Raw genomic sequence first — 26,411 nt, 5'->3', positions numbered from 1 at the left:
AGCTCTTGGCCCTATGCTATTTAATATTTTTATCAGTGACCCAAAAGAAAACATAAAATCATCCCTGATAAAGTTTGCAGATGACACAAAAATTTGGGGAGCGGGAAATAATGAAGATAGGTCATTGATTCAGAGCGATTTTGGTCAGTTGGTAAACTGGGCACAAGCAAACATTACATGTTTTAATATGGCTAAATGTAAATTTATTCATTAGAAACAGAGAATATAGGCCATCCTTACAGAATGGGGGACTCTATCTTGGGGAGCAGTAACTGTGAAAAAGTTTTGTGGTGGGAGCAGATAATTACTTGAGCTCCAAATGTGATGCTCTGGCCAAAAGAGCTTAAGCAGGGGAATCTCAAGTAGAGGTAGAGAGATTATTTTACCTGTGTATTTGGCACTTGTGTGACTGCTGCTGGACATAATACTATGTCCAGTTCTGGTGTCCACAATTCAAGAAGGATGTTGATAATTTGGAGAGGGATCAGAGAAGAGTCAGAGAATGATTAAAGGATTAGAAAATATGCCTTACAGTGATAGACTCTAAAAGCTCAATGTATTAGCTTAACAAAGAGAAAGTTAAGGGGTGAATTGATTAGAATCTTAGATATGTGCATGGGGAACAGATATTTAATAATGCGCTCTTCAATCTAGCTGAGAAAGGTATAATAATATGATCCAATGACTGAAAATTGCATGTAGACAAATTAGACTGCAATTAAGCCATACATTTTTAATGGTGAGAATAATTGACCATTGGAACAATTTACCAGTTCTTATTATAGATTCCCCACCACTGACGATTTTTAAATCAAGGGTGGATGTTTTTCTAAAAAGTCTGCTCTGATAATTATTTGGGGGAAGTTCTGTGGCATGTGTTACACAGGTGGGTAGACAAGATTATCACAGCGGTCCCTTCTGACCATGGAATCTATTAATTGAAAAAATGTAAATGAAAATGGCTACTTTATGTAAAAAAAATTCTCACTTATAAGTAAGTCCTTCAAATGGTTTTGCTAATGTAGTTTTTTATGAGACTGACTGATTTGTTATACACTTAGATCTATTGATACATTGCATAGACTGAAAAAGGGAGCATTTGAAGAGCCAAATCTTCTAATTTGGGGGACTAAATGTAGTGTAAAATTGGCACATGCATATGGTGCATGCACCACTCATGCAAAGCAGATAACTGCACGTATACGCACTTGAGCATGCAACATATGCATGAAATATGGTAGACACAGTTTAGCCACCTGCTCTAAGTGCATATTGAGCGGTAACAATCACTGGAATGGTTGGCAGTGTTAATTTCCATATGAATTTCAGGAGAAGGTTTCCAGAATGGATAGGATTGTCGCAGAGCACCATCAGTTCTCTCATGGCATAAAAGAACTCCAGGACTGGATGGCTGATACAGTACATATGCTGGAATCTTACTGTCTCCCCACAGCAGACAAAAGTGTTCTAGACAGCAGAATATTAAAGCTGGAGGTATGTTAACAAATGGCTACAAAGATGACACACACAGGACACATTACTTCAGTTGCTATGAAATAGTGACCACTATAAGTAAGTTTGCAAAATTCAAACACCAATTTTTCATTTACCTCAAAAAAACATTTGGAAAAATGTTGCCTTTTGGAGTAAAAAGGATAAGATAAAGATATACTGGACCATTGTGACATGGAAAATGGTGTAAATATTGAAGAAAAAAATTTCAAGACGATACGTCGTTAACTAAGGCTATAGAGAAAGTATGATATTGTTTTTAGTTACACAATCATACTGTGTCAAATGTTACAAGTGACTTAAGTGCTGTATTGTATAACTATCACATTCCGTTAATGTAGTTTGTTATTTGTTTGTAGTAACTAATGCATTGCTCATTTAGGGGTAGATTGTGCCTCTCAGATAGAATCTTGCATTGAGGGTGTTACACTGCAACACCACGGTTGGGGGGGAGTATTGCGCTTAGAGAGAATATGCCAACTGATATCACTGTACAGAAAACGTTGCAATGCTCTACCAAAAAAAAAAAAAAAGAAAAGGTGGTGGATGATCATGTTTACGTTATTGTCGGTAACATTGGGCATCCCCAGCATTGTCAATCTCCAGCATTTAAAAATCCTGAGTCAGGCCCCAAAAATTATGAGAGTTGAAATCTCATGATTTTTAATCAAATCATAAATTTAGCATTCTTTTCATTTGCTTTCTGTTTTGAGGCGGGTTCACGTTTTCTGATTTTTCTGCACAACCATAAGAGCTAGACAGTTACTTTTTATTTTTAATGAAAGCTGAAAATCCCATACGTACACAACTCCAGGAGCTGGGGTTTAAGAAAAACAGCAAATGCTGCAAGATGTGATAAAATTGTGAGAGCTGGCAATACTGGGGTCACCGGGTTTCAAAAGTGAGGCACCGCAGTGTTGTAGGTAGGTCTTAAACTGAGTTTTATTTCAGCACCAGAGCAGAAGGGCTCTTTCACCACAAAATATCTCCAGTTCTCCATGGATCACTATAGAGACAGTGAGAGTTCTAGTTCCCACTCTCTTTTTCTCTGTAGTGTTCAGCTTGGAAATCTGTAGAACAAAGCCCTTTCTGCCCAGATTCCAGGAAAACGCTCTCTCTCCCTGAGTGCTAGGTTTCTCTTATGGCCCAAACCCTTCCTTTGAAAGGCCTCTTTTACTAGGGAGACCCAGCTGTCAAGCCCACCCTCCCAATAAACAGCTTGTACAATCCATTCAAGGTGTAGTGTAGCAGCTTCTTTTCTAGTAACATTTATTAATCATTTCCTCTCTTTTTGGGAGAAGGACTACATACATGTCACAACAATGAGGCTAGAACAAGGTCTGTTTGCTTTCTAGAGACTGTTATCAGTGAAGCAGGAGAAGGAAATCCAGATGAAAATGATGCTGACAAGAGGAGAATCTGTTCTGCAAAACACTTCTCCGGAAGGAGTGCCTGTCATTGAACAACAGTTACAGACACTTAAGGAAACGTGGGCTTCTCTCTTGTCCTCTTGCATTCACTGTAAAAGGTAAAAAGAGATGTGAGTGGGGAATGGTAACGGGAGACAACACAGTTGAAAATATTAGTATTATCTCCAGAAGTCATATGATTACGAGACAGGCAAGGTGGGCGAGGTAATATCTTCCATTGGACCAACTTCTGTTGGTGAGAGAGACAACCTTTCAAGCTGCACAGAGTTCTTCTTCAGGTCTGGGAAAGGTACTGAGTGTGTGTCACAGCTAAATGCAAGGTGGAGCAGATATTTTAGCATAAGTAGTGAGCACTATTCTAAGGGACCATTCAAAGTGAAGTGGCCTGCTAACACCCCTGTAGTCATAGGACAAAAATATGGTGAGTATTACTAATTACAAACATTTCCAAGTTTCAAACAATCAAGACTATTTATCAGTAGATAGTATCTGCTCCCTAATGTATGATGAGATATAAAGTATGGTACTTGGAGTCAAGTCTTATAGATTCTATTCCTTTATACCATGCTTTACCCATATATTTACTAGAGCTAGTGCACACATGGTTGAGGGAGATGCTGGGACTGCAAGCATCCTGTATCCACCACTAATGTCCTTTACTGTCCCTTTTCAGATGTGGGCAAGTAGCCTCAATATTGGTACCCTTCTATATATTAGCCAGCCAAGATCTGTAGCACTTTTCATAGGGCAGTTCAGCATATTACATGTCTCCTTTCATTCTGTCCCCCTAACAAACCTAAAACTTGGATGACTGTTTATTGCCTTATCTAATTGCTAGAATAATATGAGATACTGAATATCAACTGATATGTATTTTTAAATTGTAGTCAGCTGGAAGGAGCGCTGTCCAAATGGACAAGTTACCAGGATGATGTTCGTAAATTTTCCAGCTGGATGGACAAAGTGGAAGCGAGCATGAATGCTTCTGAGAGACAGTGTGCAGAGCTGAGGGAAAAAACAGCTGTCCTCAGTAAAGCAAAGGTTTGTTTACTGTTACTATAATCTTAAGAAAAATCCTCCGTGGTGGTATGAGTAATAGTTTTATTGTATGTTATAATGGAATAAATATTACCATGATGTCTAAACAGACAGATACAACTGTTTGATACTTAGCTTCTGCCCTGGTGTATGCACTAGAAATCAGGCAGATAGCTGTTCAGATTGAAGTCCTGTTTCCTCATTAAATTCTGCTGCTGCAGCCATTAACTGCTGGGGGGAGGAACAGTACTACAAACCATACTAGACAGGAAATCTCTCCATGGTAGGGTGAAGTTCAAATTTTGGCCAACTGACTTAAAAAAAAGCCTTAGAGATAAATCTTCATCAAGTTTATATTCTCATAATTCTCTCATATTCTTGTTCAAAATGGCACAATATGCTACGACATTAGAATGGACATGTTTTACTTCACAGCATTGTTTCTGTGCTGGTGTATATAACTACATAGAGTGCTGGGCAACAGTGAATCAGTCCCATTCTGCATTATAGTCGTACGCTGCATTTAGTTAAGTAATAATGTGTTTTGAGTCAGACATTTGATAATAGTAAATAGTAAATTGATATAAGTAAATAACAAGGAGTTAATGGCCCAAAGTGAAGCCTCAGGAGCTTAATCCAGGTGGTTATTAATTGCCATGCAATGTCATTATTGCTGTTATTTCTCCAGTGAAGTCTTATGCGAGGTAGTTTCTTACACACATGCACATCCTTAACCACTTTAATATCTGAGTGCTTTTGAGTAGTGCAGTAAGCAATGTGGCTACCATCTGGCTGTGATTCATTCCCGCTTTCATCCTCTCCCCAGGGAGAGAGGGGTATGTGCAGTGGAGTTCTATTTTGATAGGTATCTCTGGCTTTGGATTTTTTTTTCCCTAATGCATACACTGCTATGTGTTTATGAGAGAAATAGCAAGGTGGAAGAAATTAGTCTTGCACTTGGAGGAACTTGAACCATATAAATTCAGTGGGCAAAATTCCACTGTCACTTAGGCCTGTGCAGACCTATTGAGAAGAGAATCTGTAAGAGCAATATAAGTAAGCAACAAACTAATAGGCCAAAAAAACCCCACTAATTACCTTACAAACAAACAAGCTGTCGCTGGACATGTTTGAATATTGATCATTAGTAAACCTGTTCATTTACTCTATGTTATGCAGTTACTCAGTGAAGAAGTGTTGAGTCACAGCAGCCTATTAGAGACCATTGAAGCAAAAGGCACTGGCATGACTGAGCATTATGTAACCCAGCTTGAACTCCAGGACCTCCAAGAACGATACAGGTTCCTCAAAGACAGGACAATGGTACAGTTTATCTTGTCAGTACTCCAGTGTTTTTCTTTGAGTTTGGGGTGGAGGGAGAGAGGGTCTGTTTGTTTGTTTGTTTCAGAATTTTTAATGTGTATAATTTGGGGGGCAGATTTAATATCTCTGGCTATCTTGAATTCAAAAGCAAAACTCTCATTGACTTTAGTATGGCTAGGATTTCACCCACCCGAAAGCTTAAAAACATCAGTGCAAATACAAAGAAGGATTTTTGTTTGACCATGAATGCATGTCATATGACAAATGTAAACACTTTGTATTTGTACTGATGTTAAGTAATTCACCAAGGGCCTACTTTTACAGTCACTACTAAATATAGTGCTTAGTACGAGGCTGAGTTCCATTGACTTCCGTGTCATATGATCCATCAAAGTAAGTGCTACACTCAATGGTAAGTGCTTTTGGAAAGTTTGATGTCAGAGAGTGATGAAGGCTGAAGCAGTTTTAATACAGTATCTTAAAAAATCATGAACTTTTGAAAATTATATGTACTGGCAGAAACTCATCTGCAGTCGTGCCACATTGGGCTGTGATTTTGTGGCATCTGATAAAATAATAATCAGTGAGGGCCTGGACAAAATGTGAATGGGAAATCTAGGTGCAATAATAGGGATTCTCTATCAGTCCTGCATAATGCTTGGGTCATTGTGGTGGAGGTGCTATCTTTTACATGAGATGTAAAAATGAAGCCTAACCCTCTTGTAGTCAGCAAAGATCTCATGGCAGATATATTAAGCATGGGACTTAACCCTAGTGTCCTGAACAAACTTCTCTGTTGGTAATTACAGAAATCCCCCTGCAGTTTCAGTTGTAGATAATCTTTTAGTATTGCTTCTGAAAACACCATTCTGTAATGTTGCTGACATATGATGGCTATGGTGTTGTGCCCCAGATATGGCAGTGTTTTAGGGCCAGATTGTGAAATCAGAGGGACTACTCATGAAAATGATTGTTTATCAGTTTAAATATAGGGTTCACTGTCTAGTTCTTAGTAATCAGCAAAGTTATCTTTAGATATAGCAAAACACTGTGAGATTCTCCATAAGGAATGCTATTATATACTGTAAATAAGAGGTGGAACTATTATTGTATGTAGTTGACAAGGGTCTGAATTCCTGAAAAGAAAATGGGCCAGATTCTGAGCTCACACATGTGGCAATCAGGAATAATTCCAATTAAGTCACTGGAGTTGTGCTAGTTTAAAAACAAAGTAAATGAAATAAAAAAGCAGGTCCATTGTTAGTATTAATCAATGCTTTAACTATAAATGTTCTCAAACCAAAAGACCAGATCCAAATAGCTTCAAATTGAGCCAAAGTTCCCATCTGAATCTACATCTTTATCTTCATAGATGCCCCCTCTCTTTCTGTAATTACACAAACCATCCCCCTGAATCTAGACCCCCTGAACTTTGAGAAAGTTCAGCTCTAGATCCAAACTTTGTATTTCATTTCTAGGATTTATAGTTTACAATACTTAGTCCTGCCTTGAGTGTAGGGGACTGGGCTAGATGACCTCTCAAGGTTCCTTCCAGTTCTATGTTTCTATAATCTCTTAACTGGTTGTGGCTCAAATGAAGTATTTTTAACAAACAGGAGGCTGTAACCAAATCTGAGAAACTGCTTCACTTACATCATGAGTACCAAAGAAAACTGAAGGCCTTTGAAGTATGGCTGGAAAAGGAACAGGAAAAACTTGAGTGTTTATCATATCTTGAAGGCGATGCTCAGACACATGAGTCAACACTCCAGGACCTACAGGTATAGTATGTGTGGCACGGCACCCGATCTAAATGAATTCCATTTGTAAAATACAATAACAATAATTGCATGACAGAGAGGTTGTATTCCTTGTTTATCTTGGGGAAAAAATTAAAGCACAGTAATGCAATTATTTTGCTGTTGTTTTTTAAAACATGTTCTAGACATGCAAAAGACTTACACGGCTTGATTTTCAAGTGCACTTCAACAGGTCCTCCCATTTGCAGGCACAAATAATGACATTTACTTTATATCTAACAACTTGATTTCTGGATGCAAATGAAAAGTCTATGTTACCCATTGTATTGGCGCAAAATGAGAGTGAAATCCTGACTCCAATGAAATCAATGGCAAAAATCCCATTCACTTCAAAGGGACAAGCAATTCAACTCCAGCCTATTAGTTCATCTCAAGAATTTAAGAACAGCCATACTGGGTCAGACCAATGGTCCATCTCGCCCAGTATCCTGTCTTCTGACAGTGGCCAAATACCAGGTGCTTCAGAGGGAAGGAACAGAACAGAGCAATTATCACGTGATCCATCCTCTGCTGTCCAGTCCCAGCTTCTGGCAGTTGGCAGTTTAGAGATGCCCAAAGCATGGGGTCACGTCCTTGACCATCTTGGCTAATAGCCATTTGTGAACCTATCCTACATTAACTTATTTAATTCTTTTTTGAACCCAGTTAGACTTTTGGCTTTCACAGCATCCCATGGCAATGAGTTCCACAGGTTGACTGTGTGTTGTATGAAGAAGTACTTCCTTTTGTTTGTTTTAAACCTGATGCCTGTCAATTTCACTGGGTGACCCTTAGTTCTTGTGTTACAGGAAGGTGTAAATAACACTTTACTCTTCAGTTTCTCCATACCATTCATGATTTTATAGACCTCTATTATATCCCTCCCCCTTAGTTGTTTCTTTTTCTAAGCTGAAGTCCCAGTCTTTTTAATTTCCCCTCATCATTTCCATTGTCCTATTCTGCATCTTTTCTAATTCTAATATATCTATTTTGAGATGGGGAAACCAGAACTGCATGCAGTATTCAAGATGTGGGCACACCATGGATTTATATAGCCTCATTACAATATTTTCTGTTTTATTATCTATCCCTTTCCTAATAGTTCCTAACATTGTTAGCTTTTTTGACCGCTGCTGCACATTAAGCAGCTGTTTTCAAAGAGCTATTTGACAGCTCCAAGATCTTTTTCTTGAGTGGTAACATCTAGTTTAGACCCCATCATTTTGTATGTATTGTATGGATTATTGTTTCCAATATACATTTGCACTTCTCAATGATGATTTTCATCTGCCATTTTGTTGCCTTGTGACCCAGTTTTGAGAGATCCCTTTGTAACTCTTTGCAATCAGCTGTGGACTTAACTGTCTTTAGTAATTTTGTATGGTCTGCAAATTGAGCTACCTCACTGTTCATCCCCTTTTCCATAGCATTTATGAATAAGTTGAACAGCACAGGTCCTAGATCTTTGAGAGACCCTACTACTTACTTCTCTCCATTGTGAAAACTGACCATTTATTCCTACTCTTTGTTTCTTATGTTGTAACCAGTTACTGATGCATGAGGGAACCTTCCCTCTTATCCCATGACTGCTTAGTTTGCTGAAGAGGCTTTGGTGTGGGACCTTGTCAAAGGCTTTCTGAAGGTCCAAGTACACTGGGGATCCTTCTTGTCCACATGCTTATTGACATCCTCAAATAATTTTATTAGAGTGGTGAGGCATGATTTTCCTTTACCAAACCCATGTTGATTCTTCCTCAACATACTGTGGTTCATCAAAGACTTTCTTCAGTTTCTTACAGTTCCTTTTTATGGCTCAGACTATATTATTGTTGTTATTGGTACTATTCTTTTATTTAAATATACAGTGGAAGTAGAGCAAAAATATCAGGTAAAATCTAACATTTTCAGCTGAGTCATTCTTAGAGTTTCAGGGGTAGTTTGAACTCAGAACTCAAAGAATCAATGCCCTCATGAACCAAAACTGGCCAAGTGGTTCACACAAACCACTGCAAACTGAAACGGGTCAGTTTTCTCGATCTCTAGATATAATATACTTTGGGCTTTGGTTTTGTTAATTGATTTACATTTTGCACAAGGACTCTTTTGTCTAAGGTATTTGCTACCCAACTAGTGGGCTCAGTCCTGCTGCCTTTCAACTCCCGGTTGAAGTCTTTTGACTTTTAGGGATTGAGTTTTGTGACTTCCAGTTGACCCCATATATCAGCCCATAAGTCCATAGTCACACCAAACTTTCCCAGTTTTGCAGACTGCAGTAAATCTGGCCTGAATTTAAGTCTTTAAAGGGAAAACTTTGTACAACTCTCAGTCTACAATATAGTTAACAGTATTACAGTAAAGTACTGTCAGGTTCTAAAAGCCAGAACTAAAGGGATCTGAAGATGAAACATGATACCACTTTTTCTCTAAATCAGCTGAAATAAATCCATACTATCACATTAGAGAGTATTTTGTTCATTGAGTCTTAAGTCTTTCACGACTTAGCAACTGAGTGAGAGAGTTGTTTTTTTTTTAGTCCTGTTCTTGACCTAGCAATAACACAAAAGGGCTATACAGTATTAATCAAATATAACATATTTATAAAGTTGGTGGGACAATTTGTAATTTAGGGCTGCAAATGTGAAATACCCACTATCTTACACATGATTTTTTAAAGGGATTAAAGTCAGTGTGGATATGCTGTCTACAAAATTATACTTTTAAAAATATTTACATGGAAGGAAAGTTTCTTAAAATTAAGGATGGGATATTTGTTCCATAGAAATAAATGTGAAAAGAAGTATATGTTTCAGGTTGCTGTGTTCTTCTCTTGTGCAGTGTTTGAACAGATGGTCCCTTCTTGGCTTTTTTATTAAAGCCATTTTCATTCTGTTCCGGAATTAACAGCAGAAACCCAAGTGTCTTCTGTTTCAAATATCTTCATCAGAAAACTGGGGACCATCATATTCTGTAATTTGGCTAGCCCATTTTGGTATCAAAATGGATTTATGACGAACCTGAATTACACAGTCTCAAAATAAAACCAGACTGGCTTAATACCCTGGAGGAGAAAGTTAATATCAGGACCTGGCAACAGTCTAACAGAGTAAAAACCAGCACGTTATAATTCTTAACTATAAAGGATGCCGGGAATTAGTTTGTAATTGTATATGAAATATTTACAGGGAAAATACTGGTATATTTATTACTAAAAAATCTGGGCCATAAATCTCCAAACCAGCTGTTTCCTGATTTTGTATGCCTTTTTTTCAATCAACTTTCTTTAAAACGTGGTACCCTTTGTGGCTGTTTTTACCTACATAGGGCAAAAATAAGCATCTGGCTAAGAGCAATGGAAAACAGGTCCAGGAATCTAATGAAACAGATTTGGTTTTAAAAGTTACCACATTGGCAAGGTAGTAGTATCCTGGCTGCCAGCCCAAAAGCCTTGAGTTCAAGGATGTGCTGAATGGGCTCAGGGATCCCAAGTGCCCATGCCAACAAAGATGACATGTTTTGGAAGTTATGATCAGCTCAGCAGCTAAGGGAGGAACATATAGCACATTTTGGCCATAAATGTATTCCTTAATTCATTGAGCAACACTAGTGATTGTGTCAAATAAAATCTCTGCCAGGCTGGATTAGTTAAGATGTTCACAACCAGACTACCACTGAAGTGGTATAAGGTACTCAACTTTAAATACACTGGGTCATGTCATGGCTCCATTGAAGTCAAAGGGAGTTTGGAGCTAGGGTTTTATCTACTCTGCAAAACATGCTAACCACTGTTAGTGTAAAACATGTGAAGATGTTATCCCTGTAATTGTACACTTGCAGGAACTACAGGTCAATTGTGCAGAGGGACAGGCATTACTAAATGCAGTGCTCCATGGCAGGGAGGAGGTGATATCTTGGGGCATACCCCAGATAGAAGACAGAGCACTGGAGTCCATGCGACAGGATTGGCAAGTTTACCAGTACAGGCTTTCTGAGGCCAGGACCCAGCTAAACACCACTCTGAATAGACTGAGGTTAATGGAGAAAAAGTTTCAGAAGGTAGATGACTGGCTTAAGACCCTGGAGGAGAAAGTTAATATCAGGACCGGGCGGCAGTCTGAGAGAGCAACAAAGGAGATGCAGCTACAGCAAATGAAGGTAATGACTGTCCATCTATTTGAGCAACGCTGTATATATCACACATGGTGTATACATTACAGTGTAGTTCTACTATGAAAAATGCCTGTAAATACGACATTGCCATTGTCTCTCAGGGAGTCTAGATCAAACTTGCTCCGCTTACAGGTGAAGAGATGATTTTGCCAGAGCTGTAATCTCAGTGTGGGATCTGGAATTTAATTGGCCTGTAGAGTGCATTGGCACAACTGAAAGAAGAGTTTGGTCCTGGAACTGGAATCTGTTCAACTCTTTTCTTGATGAGGGAACCAGAATTGAATCCAGCACACTCTCCCATCACACTGTTGACTGTCTCTGCTGTACTGACCAGAGTAAACAACTACATTTCCAGTGTTAAGATACATGGTTGTAATCACATACACCTTGATAATGTCTGTCTTCTTTGTCTCAGAAGTGGCATGAAGAAATAACAATCTACAAAGATGATGTTGAAGAAGTTGGGGCATTAGCTCAGCAAATCCTGGAGGAAAGTCATACCACCAGTAGAATGGGAAATCAAGCTACCCAGCTTACCTCTCGGTACCAAGCTCTGATCCTTCATGTACTGGTAAGTAATGGTAATTCATTCATTATAATATTATGCAATGTCAGCAAAGGGGGAGACACAGGTAGGTATTATTTATTGGCCATGGTTACCACAAATTATTCATTGATACAGAATCCTCAAATCATATAATGTGCACATACAAGAACCCTCCCCTCTCTAGATTTCAGTGGGCTAGATGGATCTGGGCATTGTTAATAGGAAATAGACCTTTCAGCCAACTTCTGCAGTAATCATAAATTGTCACCATGTCATGGGTGTTAAACAATCTGTGTGAAATGTGTTGGTAGTCTGATTCTGTTTTCCTATAGACAGTTTGTGTAAGTTATCTACATCACAAAAAATATTCTCACAGGAGATACGGACTGATACCTCTCTTGGCAGTCCCAACAGACAACTTGAGGGTTCAGTGTGCATGGACATTGAATGAATTTTAGAGAAGTGCCTTCAGGTTGTCATGGAGGTGCATTGGTAGGGCGTTGTGGGGAAATGTGAACTGGCAAGGTCCATCTTGCAGATCACTTCAGATTATGGTACTTTCAATCTGACACCTCTTACAATCACTAAGCGTACATCTACACTTAAAACACTGCAGCGGCACAGCTGCACCACTTCAGTGCTTCAGTGAAGATGTTACCTATGCCCACAGGAGAGTTCCTCTTGTCCGGATAGTTACCTCAGGTCCCCAAGAGACGATAGCTTTGTCAATGGAAGAATTATCCCAGCAACCTAGAACTGTCTACGCTGGGAGTTAGGTCAGTTTAACTGTGTTGTTCAGGGGTGTGCATGTTTCACCTACATAATTTCCTAGTGTAAACCAGGCCTAAATTCACTTAAAAATATAAAATAGAAATTTATCACCTGTACCCTCCCCCTTTAGTGCTAAAATATTACTCCATTTTAACATTAGTGATTGCTATACACACATGTTGAAAAGAGAATACAGAAAATCCCCATGAGAACAATTATCTGGTGGATATAAAAGGAATGAATTACAAGTCACTGAACTTCGTAAATTGATGATTCTTTCATAAAATAGTATTTTGTTGCTTTTATTAAACGTTCTCTTGTCAAGAAATGGACAATGATAAGCATTTCACTTTCTGTTTCCAACATTTGTTTGAAGGAACAAATAAAGTTCCTGGAAGAAGAGATTCGAAGTATGGAGGAGTCAGAATTAGCTTTCTGCACTTACACAGATTGGTATGGAGCCACTAGCCAGAACTTAAAAAATGTGGTAACCAAGACTGATGTAGTGGATAAAACAGCAATGGAGAAGAAAATGCAGAAACTAGAGGTACAGTACACTTGAACTTGGGATTTGTTAATCATTTTTCTTCATGAGTTAAGTCACATACACTAGTCCACATTTAATAGTATACCTCCAGTTACTCATAATTCTGATTCCAACAGTCCAGAGTAGTTAGCAGCATAGCAAACATTGGGTGTAAAATTTGATGTTCTCCTAGTGTGTGGAGTTTGATGACATTGGATTAATAGTTTGGTAACTCTTCATAGTGAAATTCATCTTAATCCCATTCTTCTAATGGAGGGTGTTTATATTTTGATTTAGTTTAAAATAAAAGACACCCAAATAATCATGTGGTATAAATTTTATTATAGAAATGTATTGTGGGGAACAAAACTTTTCCTTTCCTCCCACTGAACTAACCCAGTGGTAAAACTCACACTTTACCTCAGAGCTGTGAATGAATTCCTCAGTCTCCTTGCAATATTTAAACCTACTATGCCAAAGAACCGCTTTCAACTATTCCACCTTATCTTGTGCACTTTGTATTTGACAAACTCCGTAAATAAAATTTCCTAGTTCAACTCCTGAGATTTCACCACCTCTGGCTGATTTCTATTACGTGGTTTTAAAACATTGTATCTTTAATGAAAGCTTTAATTCCTTTCTGAGATGCACACTGTTTTGTTTTTCCCGTTAGCCATACTTAATAAGCAGTGGAGAATGAAAGAATTATATTTTCTTGTATCTGTTCCACTTAAGCCAGCTTTTGAAATATTGACCAAAGTGATAAACCATGTAGTATTCACACTACGTCTACTGTCAGCATTCATTGTATTGCAATAAAACAGTACAGTGAATTTGAACTGTTTAGTTATCTCTTTTAAAGTGAATTTCTTGATTATGAAAAGTGATGAGCTGATAGTCTTGGAGAGAGAAGTCCGGATCCTCAGTTGGCAATATTGTGTTGAATTACAGCATGAACAGCACAAGTGCAAGCTTTTCCCTGCTAATGCATCTCATCATGGTACTGCAAGCAGCATCCCTAGCAGTGAGAAGTTCGCTCAATCTCTTTGGCCTCGATAGTTTGAAAAAGACATTGCTACTAGCATCTCTTTGACATAAAAATTAAAACAAAGGAAAATGAAAGGGAAAAAGACTCAGTCTGCTTTCTCTGTTAATCTCCATATTTTCCTTTACAGCTTCTTTTGCGTGACATGGATGTAGGCCACAATTTGCTGAAATCTGCCCGTGAGAAAGGTGATCGGGCTATTAAATACATGGAGGGAAATAAAGCTGACCAGTTAAGGAAAGAGATTGGTGATTACATGGAGCAGCTTGAAGAGCTGGCCAGCTCTGTCAGGAAGGAGCATATGGCCTTAGAGAAGTGCCTCCAGTTGTCAAAGGAATTCTCAGACAGGTACAAGGCACAGACTCAGTGGCTTACAGAGTACCAAGCCATATTGCACACTCAAGTGGAGCCGAAAACTGAATTATATGAGAAGAAGGCCCAGTTATCCAAATACAAGGTAAGAATTGATGCTGTGACTCCATTGTATGAATGAAGTTTTGAGCTAGAAGTCCTTGAGGTCCAAGTTTTCAGCTGTGGGGGCCTTAATAGATTCCATGAGATCCCTTATCTGGATGCTCAAATCATAAATGCATAGTATCTGTGCCAAAGAGCCAGTGTAAGCATCCAAATGTGGAATTTGGGTGCCATAATAAGTTCTCCATGTTTGAAGGTTACCCACCTGGGTCCAATTTTTGTTCTCATTTACATGGAATAAGTATGGAGTAACTCCACTGATATCAATAGTTATTCTGGATTTAAACTAGTTTAAGTGACAATAGAATTTGACCTGCAGTCTTCTGGAACTTTTCTGTCACAGCTGACATTGCCTCCTTATGCTCCTCTTTTTTTCTTGCTATATTTAAGTTTTCTATAGAATGGAAAATAGGTTATAGTGCTATATGGTACTGTTTACCACAAAGATAATGAGACTTAACCTGAAAACTGAGGGCCAAATTCAGAGGTGACATAAATGATGGTGTAAATTATATGGTGGTAACTCATAGAAGTTGTTACAGTTTAAAACATCGTGGGGAATGGAAGGGCAAGGATGTAGCAGGGAAAGCAACTAATAGGAGGGTGAAAAGGAAATCAAGATACACCTCTAATTAGTGCTTTTCCGACTACACACTGCCACCTCTGTGTGTAAATTACAAGAGTAATGTGTGTAAGTTACACATTTCCTCATTTAGCTTCCCCTACTCGGGATCTAAATTACACACTTTCTGTTGCACCTTTCCTTTGTATTTCTGAAGTGCATAAGTTTTCACCTAGTGATACATGCTAATGTAGATAATGTACTGCATGCAGTTGTTTGTATTGCCTCTGATTTTAACCCTGAATATTGAAGGCATGCAAACTCCTTCTCATCAGTCTACTAGTTTTATAGGTGCAATGATATAATGAATTGAGCCAAATTTTGTTCCGCAATACACTAATGTCAGTGGGGTTACTCTGGATTTATGCTGATGTTGCTGAAAGCAGAATTTGGCCATGCCACACATTTGGCTAATTTAAAATACCTGTTGATCTATTAAATGGTCTGAAAAATTCCAGCCTGTGTCGGTCTGAGACAAAAGATGCACAATTGAGAACTCTTCTGAGATGTTATTTTATTTTATATTATATTATTTTATTTTGTAAACTAAACCTGAAACTGAAAGTTCCAGTTTAGTTGACATGGGAGATTGTAGGCTCCAATGCTTTTAATTTTAAAAGCATTATAAAAATATTAAGAATTAAAATAGTTCTAAAGAGACAGGGTGGGTGAGGAAATATCTTTTATTAGACCAATGTCTGTTGGTGAGAGACACAAGCTTTTGAGTCCTTCTTCAGGCCTGGGAAACATACTCAGGGTATGTCTACACTTAAAATGGCACAGTGGAACAGAGAGAGGGATTCTCCTGTCAGTAATCCACCTCCCTGAGAGGCAGTAGCTAGGTTAATAGAAAAATTCTTCCATCTACCTAACGCTGTATAAATGGGGACTTAGGTTTAACATTGCCACTCTAGGGTGTAGATTTTTCACATCCTTGACCGAGATTGGTTTTACTATCTAATTTTCTACTATTGACCAGTCCACAAAGTAGTGGATCAGATTGTTTATCACAGTAGTTAACACATATTTCAAGGGACCATTCAAGGTGAAGTGGCTTGTTAATATCCCTTCAGTCATAAGGAGGGAAGGAAGGGAGAGCGGAAAAAAAGGCAGTTGATGTAGGGGGTTGTTAATGGGTTACAGATTGTTGTAATAAGCCATAAATCCAATGTCTGTTCAGTCCATGATTTTTAGCGTCTAGCAAAGTTACAAAGTTAAGCTCCCAGGCTCATCTTTTGAAAGTGTTGTGCAGTTTTTCTTTGAGAATAAGGACTAAGAGTTCAGATAAAGAGTGATAGTTTTGTGAAAAATGTTCGCCCACAGGTGCACTTGCCGCCTCCACCTCCCACCCACACACACACATGCTCACTCTCTCATTGTAACTGCCCCTAGAATTCCTGAGGGGGCTCCAAGGAAAAAATAATACAGCCCTGGCGGGGGGGAAGGATACTGCCGCAGAGGTGACTGCGCCCTCTACTGTAGGAGAAGGGGGAGCTCCATGATTAGAGGGGACTTTCTGAGCCTGGAATTTAAGGGAAGCGATCTTACCATATTCTGTTTACAGTATATTTTTTCACTATAATGCTTGCACTTGTAGTCAGTACAACAGACGGTGCTGTCCCACGAGCCTTCGATAAAATCAGTGACTGAAAAAGGAGAAGCCCTTCTTGAACTTGTGCATGACGTTACTTTAGGGGACAACATTCAGAAACTTCAGGCCAATTACCAGGAACTCTGCAATGTGGCAAAGGTAAAAGAAATCAGCAAGGGACCTGTGGGATCCTTTCATGTCACTAACACACAATATGAGAAATGTTTTTGTTTTTTTCCAGTTTAAAGGGTTGAGGTTTTTTCCTGTGGGTGACATTTCATCCCAATGCAGAGGGCTGGCAAAAGCCCCCTTTATGTGGGGTTTACAAGGTGCACTGGGTCTCGTGTGAGCTCTCTGCAGTGAGGTAAATTATTACTTAAGTAAATATCACAAGGAAAGCTCAAATGAGTATTGAGGTACTAGGGGAGAGGTCTCCTCTTGAAACTTACTGCTTAAAGGAGAGTGGTTAAAAGATATCAGTGACCACTCTGAACTTGAAGAGTGGGCCAACTCTATCAGGAACGAGCCTATGACCTTAGAGACTTAGCAAAGGAGTTCTCAGACAAGCACAAGGCACAGATGTGTGTCAAATCATCTCATTGCATAAAAATAGTTTCCTGAGTAAATGACACTTCAAAAGTAAAAATGTCCTTGAATCACATCACCTTGTACTGTGTTCCTGCCAGATCTCACAAGCTAGGCATGGCTGAGATCACAAAGGAAAATTTCCTTAAGTAATTTTAATTAATTAGTTAATGAGTATATAATATTTTGAAAATGTAATGCTGATATATCTATATAATGTGTTATTCCTAAAGCTCTTTACAGGTGATGCCTCCAACAGTACTAAGCTACAGTAAAACTGTATAGTGTCCCTTTAATTGCTATTCCACCTTCCCCTGGCGGACAAAGAGAGAACCAAATTTGTGGATGTCGTTTTGTTTTGTTTGAGTTATAATTTACAGGAACAAAATGATGCTTCTCTGAATGATTTTTATTGTGTTAGATTTGTTTTTTGGCAACCTGGGTGATTTCAACTCTAGCATATATACATGAATTTAAACAGAAAAAAATCCACAGTAAAATATATTTTAAAAGGACACTATCATTTTAAAAGTAACATTCTTGTCTGTTGTTTTTTCTACTGTAATTACAAGTAACGTGTGTGATTACTGTAAGTGACAAGGATTAACTACTTTTCAAGTTGATAGTCGCCCTTTTAAAAAAAACCCTCAATTTTCTTTATCATTAATATTTTTGTACTTTTTTTAAAATTGTGCCCAACCCATACTGATGCAAGAAGTTCTTCTGATGTGTTCATTGTGGTCTAGACCTATAAGCACTACTCCTATGAATAAATAGTTTGCAGGATCAGTCTCTTAGTAACTTTTCAGGTTTCAGAGCAACTTTTGACATCCTTTCTCTTGTAAGTGTTTCTAAAATTGTATTTTGGTTTATATGGTCCCACAGGCACATGTTGAAAGCTTGGAGGTGAAAGTAAAAGAGTATGAAGATTATAACAGTGACTTACAAGAAGTGGAAAAGTGGTTGTTACAGATGTCCAGCAGGCTGGTCACTCCTGACCTTATGGAGAGCAGCAGCGTAGAAATAATAACTCAGCAACTAGCCAACCACAAGGTAGGTCTTGTGTTTGAACACATGTCATTTACTCAGTAAAAATAAAAAATATTACTCCAGCAATTCCCCATCTCAGTTCTGGAGCTGTAACTTTTTTATCACCCTTTTCTGTACTTACTTGAATATCTGTAACATTGACTGGGTTAACAAGAATAACTTGATGCACTCACTGTCTACATCCAGATCAGTGTGTTTCTGATTCATGTCACCTTCAGTGAGCAGCAGTGACATAATGTGAAATTTATGTATATATGTCTTAATTTTGTATTTGATTTTCTCTATTTCATGCTGAGAAGAAATAGACCCCAAGAGGCAGAGCTGGGCCCTCCTGCCCTGGGACACTATTGATTCCTGACTCTTGGGAGGACAAAAACCTCCTAGTTTTTAGAAGAGTTTGTATTCTAATTCTCTCTTGTTATTAGGTTGTAAAATACCCTCAAATACTCTCATGGAAGGCATAATTATTGCTAGCAACCCATTGCCATGGTTAGTACACACTGAAGTTAAACAGAGTCAAAATCCTTGCCTCAAAATGCCTTCAAACTATGGACCAGATAATGATGTCCTAACTTATTTTGGTTAGTATGTTACTCCTTAAGTAGTTTCATTGTGTGAAATCCTGGTTCCCTTGAAGTCAATGGCATAATTCCTATTTACATCAATGGGGCTAGGATTTCATGCATTGTTCTTAATGGGACCACTTTTGGATCAATTACTGTCAACATCAAAATCTGACTCTAATATTAGATTTGACATGAAAAAGGGGTGATAAGCAGCAACAGAGAGGGACTGTTGACAAGGAAAAATGAAAGTTACTCAATTTAGGACAAAGCACATCATGTTGGTTCATTTAAGATGTTTGTAATATGTCTAGAGGATACCTATGTATGTGAATTTGCTGTATTCTGTTGATTAAGTGACAGACTAGGATCTCTTGGGTGACAAAGGCTTTAAGACAGATTGTACAGTCTAATAGCTGGAACATAACCGTTTTCTCATGAAATCTAATCACAAATACATTTAAGAAAAATATTTAAGCATATGAGTTGCTTTGAGAAGTCATCACTCAGAAGTGGTTTTACTATCAAAGTATTTCTTTATGGGTTTTTTTAACTTTTTTTTTTTAGGCAATGATGGAAGAGATTGCAGGATTTGAAGACCATTTGAACAGCCTTAAAAATAAAGGTGACTATTTGATCAATCGATGTGCAGAACATCTTCAAGCAAAATTTAAGCAAAACACACAAACCCATCTGCAGGGGACAAAAGACAGTTATTCAGCCATATGTAGCACAGCTCAGAGAGTAAGTCTTTTTTTTTTTCAACGTATATAAAGAGCTGTAAAGAGCTTTTTTTTCAATGTATATCAGATATAACTATAAGTAACATGCTGGTTATGTACAGTATTGTAATAGTTCTGTGCAGGATGGGAAAAATGTATTAGAATTTCTGAAATAATTTGATGTTTCATTAAATTGTTTAAAAGCTGACTCTACATGTTACTAATGTAACTGTGCCACCATTCCTTATGCTACAGATAAATTGATTAAAGTGGCCATTTTTTGTCATAATTTGTTCTCCACATAAGCCCAGATTGATTTAAAATCCCTATTTACAGGGGTATGCAAATGTATTATTAATATAAAATCAGAGAAACATGGTCTCCATCCAGGAAGGGACTACGTTTTTTCATCAAATTTTAGAAAAAGAGTTTGACTATATTTTATTATTAAAGCATAAAGGTTAAGTTTGGCTAAATAAATAAATAAAATCCACGTGTATAGCTCCATGCAATATATAATAAAAGATGTTAAAAATCAGCTGAGGTCGAAGTTCTATTGAAGTTTATTTGTTTTAAGCAAGCTTAGGTTTAGATTGAGTCATATAGACCCAGATTCTGCAAACACTTGCCCACTCGCTTCACTTTACACAGTATGAGTTGTCCCAGTGAACTCAATGGAATTGTTCACAGTGGGTAAAGTGAAATATGTTGGTAATTCTTCACAGGATTGGGGCAGTAGTGAAGTCTGTTTCAATTCTTTTTAGAGTGAAATTCACCCCTATTAAGACAACCTTGTGTGGAGTCCTCTTCATTGGGGTGAACTTCATACTTAGTGCCAGCAGTTTAGGAACATCCGTCACTAGCAACTGATGATGTGCTAGGAAATTCTATCTTCCCTGGCACAATAGAAGAGTCTTAGCTCGGCCATCCTGTTGATCCAGTTAGCAGAAAGGGCCATTTTCTTTAAAAAGGTAGGTAGGGGCTGTGTGTGTGTGTGTGTGTGTGTGTGTGTGCGCTATCTACGCGCGCGCAGAAAAGACATAAAATGAAAAGTAATGAATAAAGATACAAAAACAACCTAATAATCACTTCATTCCATCTCTGTTTTTTTTCCCTCCTAAAATCTCTGGGCTACACAGTGTCTGTTTCCTCCTCAAGTGTCCAAGACACGGTGAGAGCATCAGATGCTTTCCTCCCTCTTGCACCCCTGACTTCACGGGGCGAGACACCACTGCAGGGTTTGCTCTCACAAGACTCCACAGTGTTAGGGCTGCTAGTCCCCACTGGCAGTAGAACCAGGGTTCTGCCTCTGTACGTGCCAGCAGATCTGACCAATCATAAAAGGGAGTGTGCAATGCACTCCCTACGTAGATTTAACTAACTATGGTATGGTGGGTTGCTCCAGAAAGCATAATGCCCCCCAAACCTCTGCACTGCCCCCTCCCCACATAGATGGACTTGTATCTACAAGGCATAACCAAGCCTTTATTTGAAAATTTCTCTATTAAAAGTCCAGAGCTTAAATTTTCAACACCTAATTAAGCTAATCATTAAAGAAATTGACAGTAGCATATGCTTTCCCATTAAGAAAAATAAATATGAACGTGCCAAATAAGCAACAGTCATCGCCATTCAGAGTTATTAATCTAAACTCCCTGAAAAGTGTGTGAAATTGCCTCATCCTATTCAATTAAGGTATATTACATTATATTTCTAGAATGTGATGTAGCTGAAGTACAAAAACAGGATATTCTGGATGTTATACTAGACTGATTTCGTGTTTTTTAAAGCATCTGAAGTTTGAATAAGATTAGAGAATTTAATGTGCACTAGGGAAACTTCTAGTGCTTGCCAGCAAGTTCCACCATGGGCCAGTTAGCGCACCATGGTGCAAGCACCGTGTAGACAAGCCCTTAGTCTCTCTTGAAAATTTTACCTAATATCTGAAAAATACAGCTTGGTTGGAGTTTCAGAGACCTGCATTTTATATTCTCTTCCTTTTTTTTATATCAGTGTCAGAAGTGTCAATGACCTTACTGTTCTTTTTATTCTAGGTGTGCCAGAGTTTGGAACATGAACTCCAGAAACATGTTAACCATCAGGATACTCTACAACAGTGTCAGGCTTGGCTCTCTACAGTTCAGCCAGAGTTAAAACCAAGCATGTGGCCACCTTTCAGCCTGGCGGATGCAGTTAAGCAGGTAAAAGTTGTGCACATGAGCAACATTTTGAGCAAACTGGGTTTATACACTCAATTATCCTTTTTGGTGTGAATCCAGGTAAGTGCTTAATATTAGCAGAAAACTGCCTCTGTGGCTCTTCACTCATGGAAACTTCAGAGCCTCACTGACTACTCCCATTTCCAAGGGTTAAATGTTCATGCACTAGGGGCAGCATAATGCAGTTTTAGGCACCATGCACCTACTCCATCCTAGGACTGTGTAACTTTTGCTAGCCCAGCATCATAAGTGAAAATAAGATATTTGAACATAAAGTTGAGCAACTCAATAAACATGCTCAGAGATTTCATTGTAGAGCTTAACACTGAGTTTCCCTGTCTGCCTAGCCACCCATCTGTCTATATATGTTCTTGTACAGCCCCATTACAGTGGTATCATTGGCGCATAGTGGTGTCATGGGAAAATTTTTAAAAGGTTTCAGCCTGAGGTTATTGGGTTATCCCTGGCTGACAGCTTTCTTGTGGAGTTCTGCCAGGGAAAGGAAGCAAGGAGATATGTAGGCTCCCCAGAACCTCGCACTAAAGTATGGGACTTGAAAAAATGCATCCCTTCCACACACTCCAATGGAAACCAAACAGTAACGGGTGGCAGACACTCCTTTTCAGGGCATATCAGCACTTGGAAGTTGGTACAGAAGATCTGTCCCCAGATGCTTCCAGAATTTTTTTATTTTATTTTGAAGCGCAGAAGGCTAAAGTTCAAAGCTGATCAATTCCTCTATCCACAGCTGAACAGGGGAGTTCTCTCAGATCCTAGAACCACTGAAAATAATGTTGGCTTTTGGATAGGAATACTGACTGTCTCAACCATCAGGACTAGGAGACCTTGGTAGCAGTGGTGATGATGATGATGATATAAATGACAAGACAGGTAGATAGTGGAGCGCAGAAACTGGAGAGCTCATGTATAAATTTCTGCATCTCCAGACAGCTACATGCTTTGCAGCCATCACACTGGTGTTGTGGCGGGGTGGCCTCCATAGTCATCCAACCATTCTCTATGGTGGGGCCAGTTATGGGAGATGGCTTTTCTGTAGGATACAGTTTCCTTACCAGCCAGACATGACTTTAGTAGGTAAGTTTCAGTGCTGTGCTCTGTCAACTTGAAATGAAGTATCTCTGACAATGTCCTTATCTGAGATCTGATTTCAGATGCACGGATGCAGAATCACTCTGTCATACAAAAATTACCTTAAGGAATTTTCCATGTCCTGTGTCCCTTTTTGTGGATTTTGACCTCTTCTGGGTTTTTTTCCCCATACAGAAAGGAAGCATGAAGTTAAGGTGTTGTCGTAAGAATCTGATACCTTAGAAAGTAATTTGTAATTGTTGTTGTTTCATTTTTACTTGATTATTTTTTAATACTTAACTATTTTGCATAAATTTTGAGCCCTGGATTAAAACTGAACTGATTTGAAGCTGCACATTGAGAAATTTAGGGTCACATCACCTACATATAGTAGTGGAGGGGACTCATGCCACAGATTATGGCTGGGCAGGATAGGGAAGGAGAAAGTACCACCCCTGTAGCATTGTTTTTCCCTTCCCTTGAGCCTCTTTGAAAGAGTTCTTCAGGGACTGGTTTTCACTCCATGGTGGGGCCAGTTATGGGAGACCGTTTTTTTTCCATAGGATACAGTTTCCTTACCAGCCACTCATTATTTGAGTAGGTAAGTTAGTGCTGTGCTTGTCAACATTAATGTAACCCTTTCCTATGCGATGGGGAGCCTCCTTCAAGGAGCATGGACAGTAGCTGGAGGGAGAGTCTCTAACCTGTCAGAGTTGTGCTACCATGGAGGCAAAGCAGGATTGGGAGGGCTCTGAAGCGTACATGGAGAAACCAGCCCTCTGCATAGATCACCTTGAATCCCCCCAGAATCTATTCAGATTTTGGAGAATTCATAGGTCTAGACAGCCACCCCTCTCAGCTCAACAGTGATGTAAATCCTGTTTCCTTTTCCACTGAGGAAATGATCTAGATGAAACTCTGCATGTTTAAACAGTTCTTTGTAAGGGAATAATCTATATAGGGGACAACATGTCCCTCAGAGCTTTGATCTAAAAAATAAACAAGATATAGTTGTCATTCTTTAGCATTGTGAGCAATGTATTTCCCATAAGCTGATTGGTAAATAGTCCAGATAATTGTGGTTAAGACAAAATAGCCTTCTCTGAAGCTGGTCTCTTACATTTTCCATCCATCTGAAAATTATGACAAATGAAAGTTTTAATGAAATGTGATGAGTTCCAGAATATATATGAGGATTGTCTTCCTTCAGGTTAAACATTTCCGAGCTCTGCAGGAACAGGCAAGCACATACTTGGATCTGTTGTGCTCTATGTGCGATTTGTCAGATACCAGAGTGAAGAATACAGCAACAGACATTCAACAAACAAAGCAAACGGTACGAGAGAAACCACAGCAGCCAACCTCTAATCCTCCTTAGAGTTTTAATTGTCTTGATCTATCCTCTTACACAAGGTTCATATTAGGTAATGGTTTAAAGAAACATCTTCTGTACTTACATCTTAACTTTCTCACTGAGGAAATTTTACTTTTTTTTAAATTATACTTTCATGTTGTCATCCTGCTATGCAACAAGCATCTTAGAGTGAGGTTGCTGGAGTGGGGATTTTCAGGAACAGTGCTTCAAGGCAGCAGTATATAGTGTATATTATGGCTGTGTGAAAAAGCAGAACCTGGGCCAATGTATTACTGTTTTCAGTTGCACAAACATGACTTTAGCTATTTTCTAGTGCTTAGTGTTTAAGAAAACGTAAATTTATGAAACACAAGGCTGATTTTCTTGTTTATCACTAAAATTGGTATACCATAAAATTTTCTACAATGGTACTTTTAATTTTTAAATAAAATGTGCTTTTACATGTGCATGTGTAGAAAGATATTATATCAGAGTTTTAAACTTAAAATATATTCACCTAAGTTATCCATGAACAAACATCATTTACATTCTTCCATGAAAACATCTCACTGCAGTATACGCTTTATCAGGAAAAACCACATTCTGATAACATTTAAAATTCACTCCATTGAGTGTAACAGTCTAATGCATACAGGAATCAAATTCCATATTAAAGAAGCAAGTTAAAATCCAAATCCAAGCAACCCATAAACTACAGTCTGCAGATATATACAGAACAGATAAAAGGTGCTTCCAGTTTTAGCAATAGGAATGGCTTGTTAAATAACCAGCAGGAGAAAAAAAACATAAGTAGGATAGCACCGAGACATTTTAAGCCTTTTGAGAACCTAAGTCTTAAAGGCATCTTGCTGTTGCATTTGAAGCAAGTGACACTCTGTTAATATGGGTTTAATGTGACTGATGGACTCAGATTTGGTAAGCATTCTCCTTGCTGAATTCTGGGAATTCTCCTAAATGACACATAAGGAAAATAACTGTGTTAGGCAAATTGGAATGAAACACACAAATTGAATTAAGTTTTCATGGTGAGAGGGTATATGTTTATGTATATATGTCACCATCTGGCATGATTCATAACGTGCAAGCAAGAGAGTAAAGAGACTTGAATTGTATAGTTGATCTGAGCTTTTAAAGAAATCGTTGAACCCTGAATTATCTCTAAAGAATTGTTAGATTCTTTTTTAAGTCTCTTACAATGAAATTTATTATGAGTCAATTGTGAATTAGCTTTCCTAATAATTTCTTGTGGCTTTCCTCTGACACAGTCTTGTTTTATGACTTTCCAAGGTTAAGGCTTTTTTTGGACAGTAATGCCTTCTGCAAGCTCCACTTAGTCCCCTCCAGAATCTACTCCTCAAATCTGTCCTTTGCGCAGTTCTACTGTACATTTCGCGCAGCGCATGAATACTTACATTAAAACATTCCCATTGCTATTCTTTTCTTTTTAGATCGAGCAGCAGATAATGCACTCACAGTACCTGGCTCAGGGTTGGGAAGAGATAAAACATATGAAGGCTGAGCTTTGGATATATTTCCAGGATGCAGACCACCAACTACAGAATATGAAGAGGAGGTGGGCAGAACTGGAACTAAACATTGCCCAGAACATGGTTTTGCAGGTTAAGGTAAGGAGTCATTGTGTTCTGAAAGTGAAGAAAGGAGGAAATGTATCCAACAGTTCATTTTATTATAGAACTTGCTAGATCCCCTGCGTGGGTGCATTGATTCTGTAACAGCCATGCAAGGAAGGATGAGAGGGGACTGTTTTTGCTTACGTTGGTGCTACAGAGAGCTAAAGCAAAAAGGGAAATATTTTAATACTTCCCCTACAGTTTTAGAGTAGACAGTCAAATCTTTACTGTGCTAGGTTCCCTTTGTTTTCAGGAAACTAATTGCCTATTGCATTTAGTCTGAAGTTAAAATCTGTAACATACTATGAAAAAACTAAATAACGTAACTATTT

General features: G+C 38.4%; 1 protein-coding gene across 1 annotated transcript in view; it reads left to right on the top strand.

The window, feature by feature from the left end:
• Positions 1–26,411, top strand: part of SYNE1 (spectrin repeat containing nuclear envelope protein 1) — a 503,778-nt gene that overhangs the window by 267,225 nt on the left and 210,142 nt on the right. Inside the window, exons 61-75 of the mRNA XM_084624934.1 lie at positions 1,330–1,494; positions 2,868–3,040; positions 3,830–3,983; positions 5,160–5,303; positions 6,920–7,084; positions 10,937–11,254; positions 11,685–11,840; positions 12,964–13,134; positions 14,289–14,615; positions 16,852–17,004; positions 18,316–18,483; positions 19,611–19,787; positions 21,820–21,966; positions 24,284–24,409; positions 25,897–26,073. Coding sequence (XP_084481060.1) covers positions 1,330–1,494; positions 2,868–3,040; positions 3,830–3,983; positions 5,160–5,303; positions 6,920–7,084; positions 10,937–11,254; positions 11,685–11,840; positions 12,964–13,134; positions 14,289–14,615; positions 16,852–17,004; positions 18,316–18,483; positions 19,611–19,787; positions 21,820–21,966; positions 24,284–24,409; positions 25,897–26,073 — 2,721 coding nt within the window. The remainder of the gene's footprint in view (positions 1–1,329; positions 1,495–2,867; positions 3,041–3,829; positions 3,984–5,159; positions 5,304–6,919; positions 7,085–10,936; positions 11,255–11,684; positions 11,841–12,963; positions 13,135–14,288; positions 14,616–16,851; positions 17,005–18,315; positions 18,484–19,610; positions 19,788–21,819; positions 21,967–24,283; positions 24,410–25,896; positions 26,074–26,411) is intronic.

Source organism: Lepidochelys olivacea (assembly GCF_965140295.1).
Source record: "Lepidochelys olivacea isolate rLepOli2 genome assembly, chromosome: 3".
NCBI lineage: Eukaryota > Metazoa > Chordata > Testudines > Cheloniidae > Lepidochelys > Lepidochelys olivacea.
Note: the sequence above shows the minus strand (reverse complement) of the source record. Positions and strands in the feature narration are given on the sequence as shown.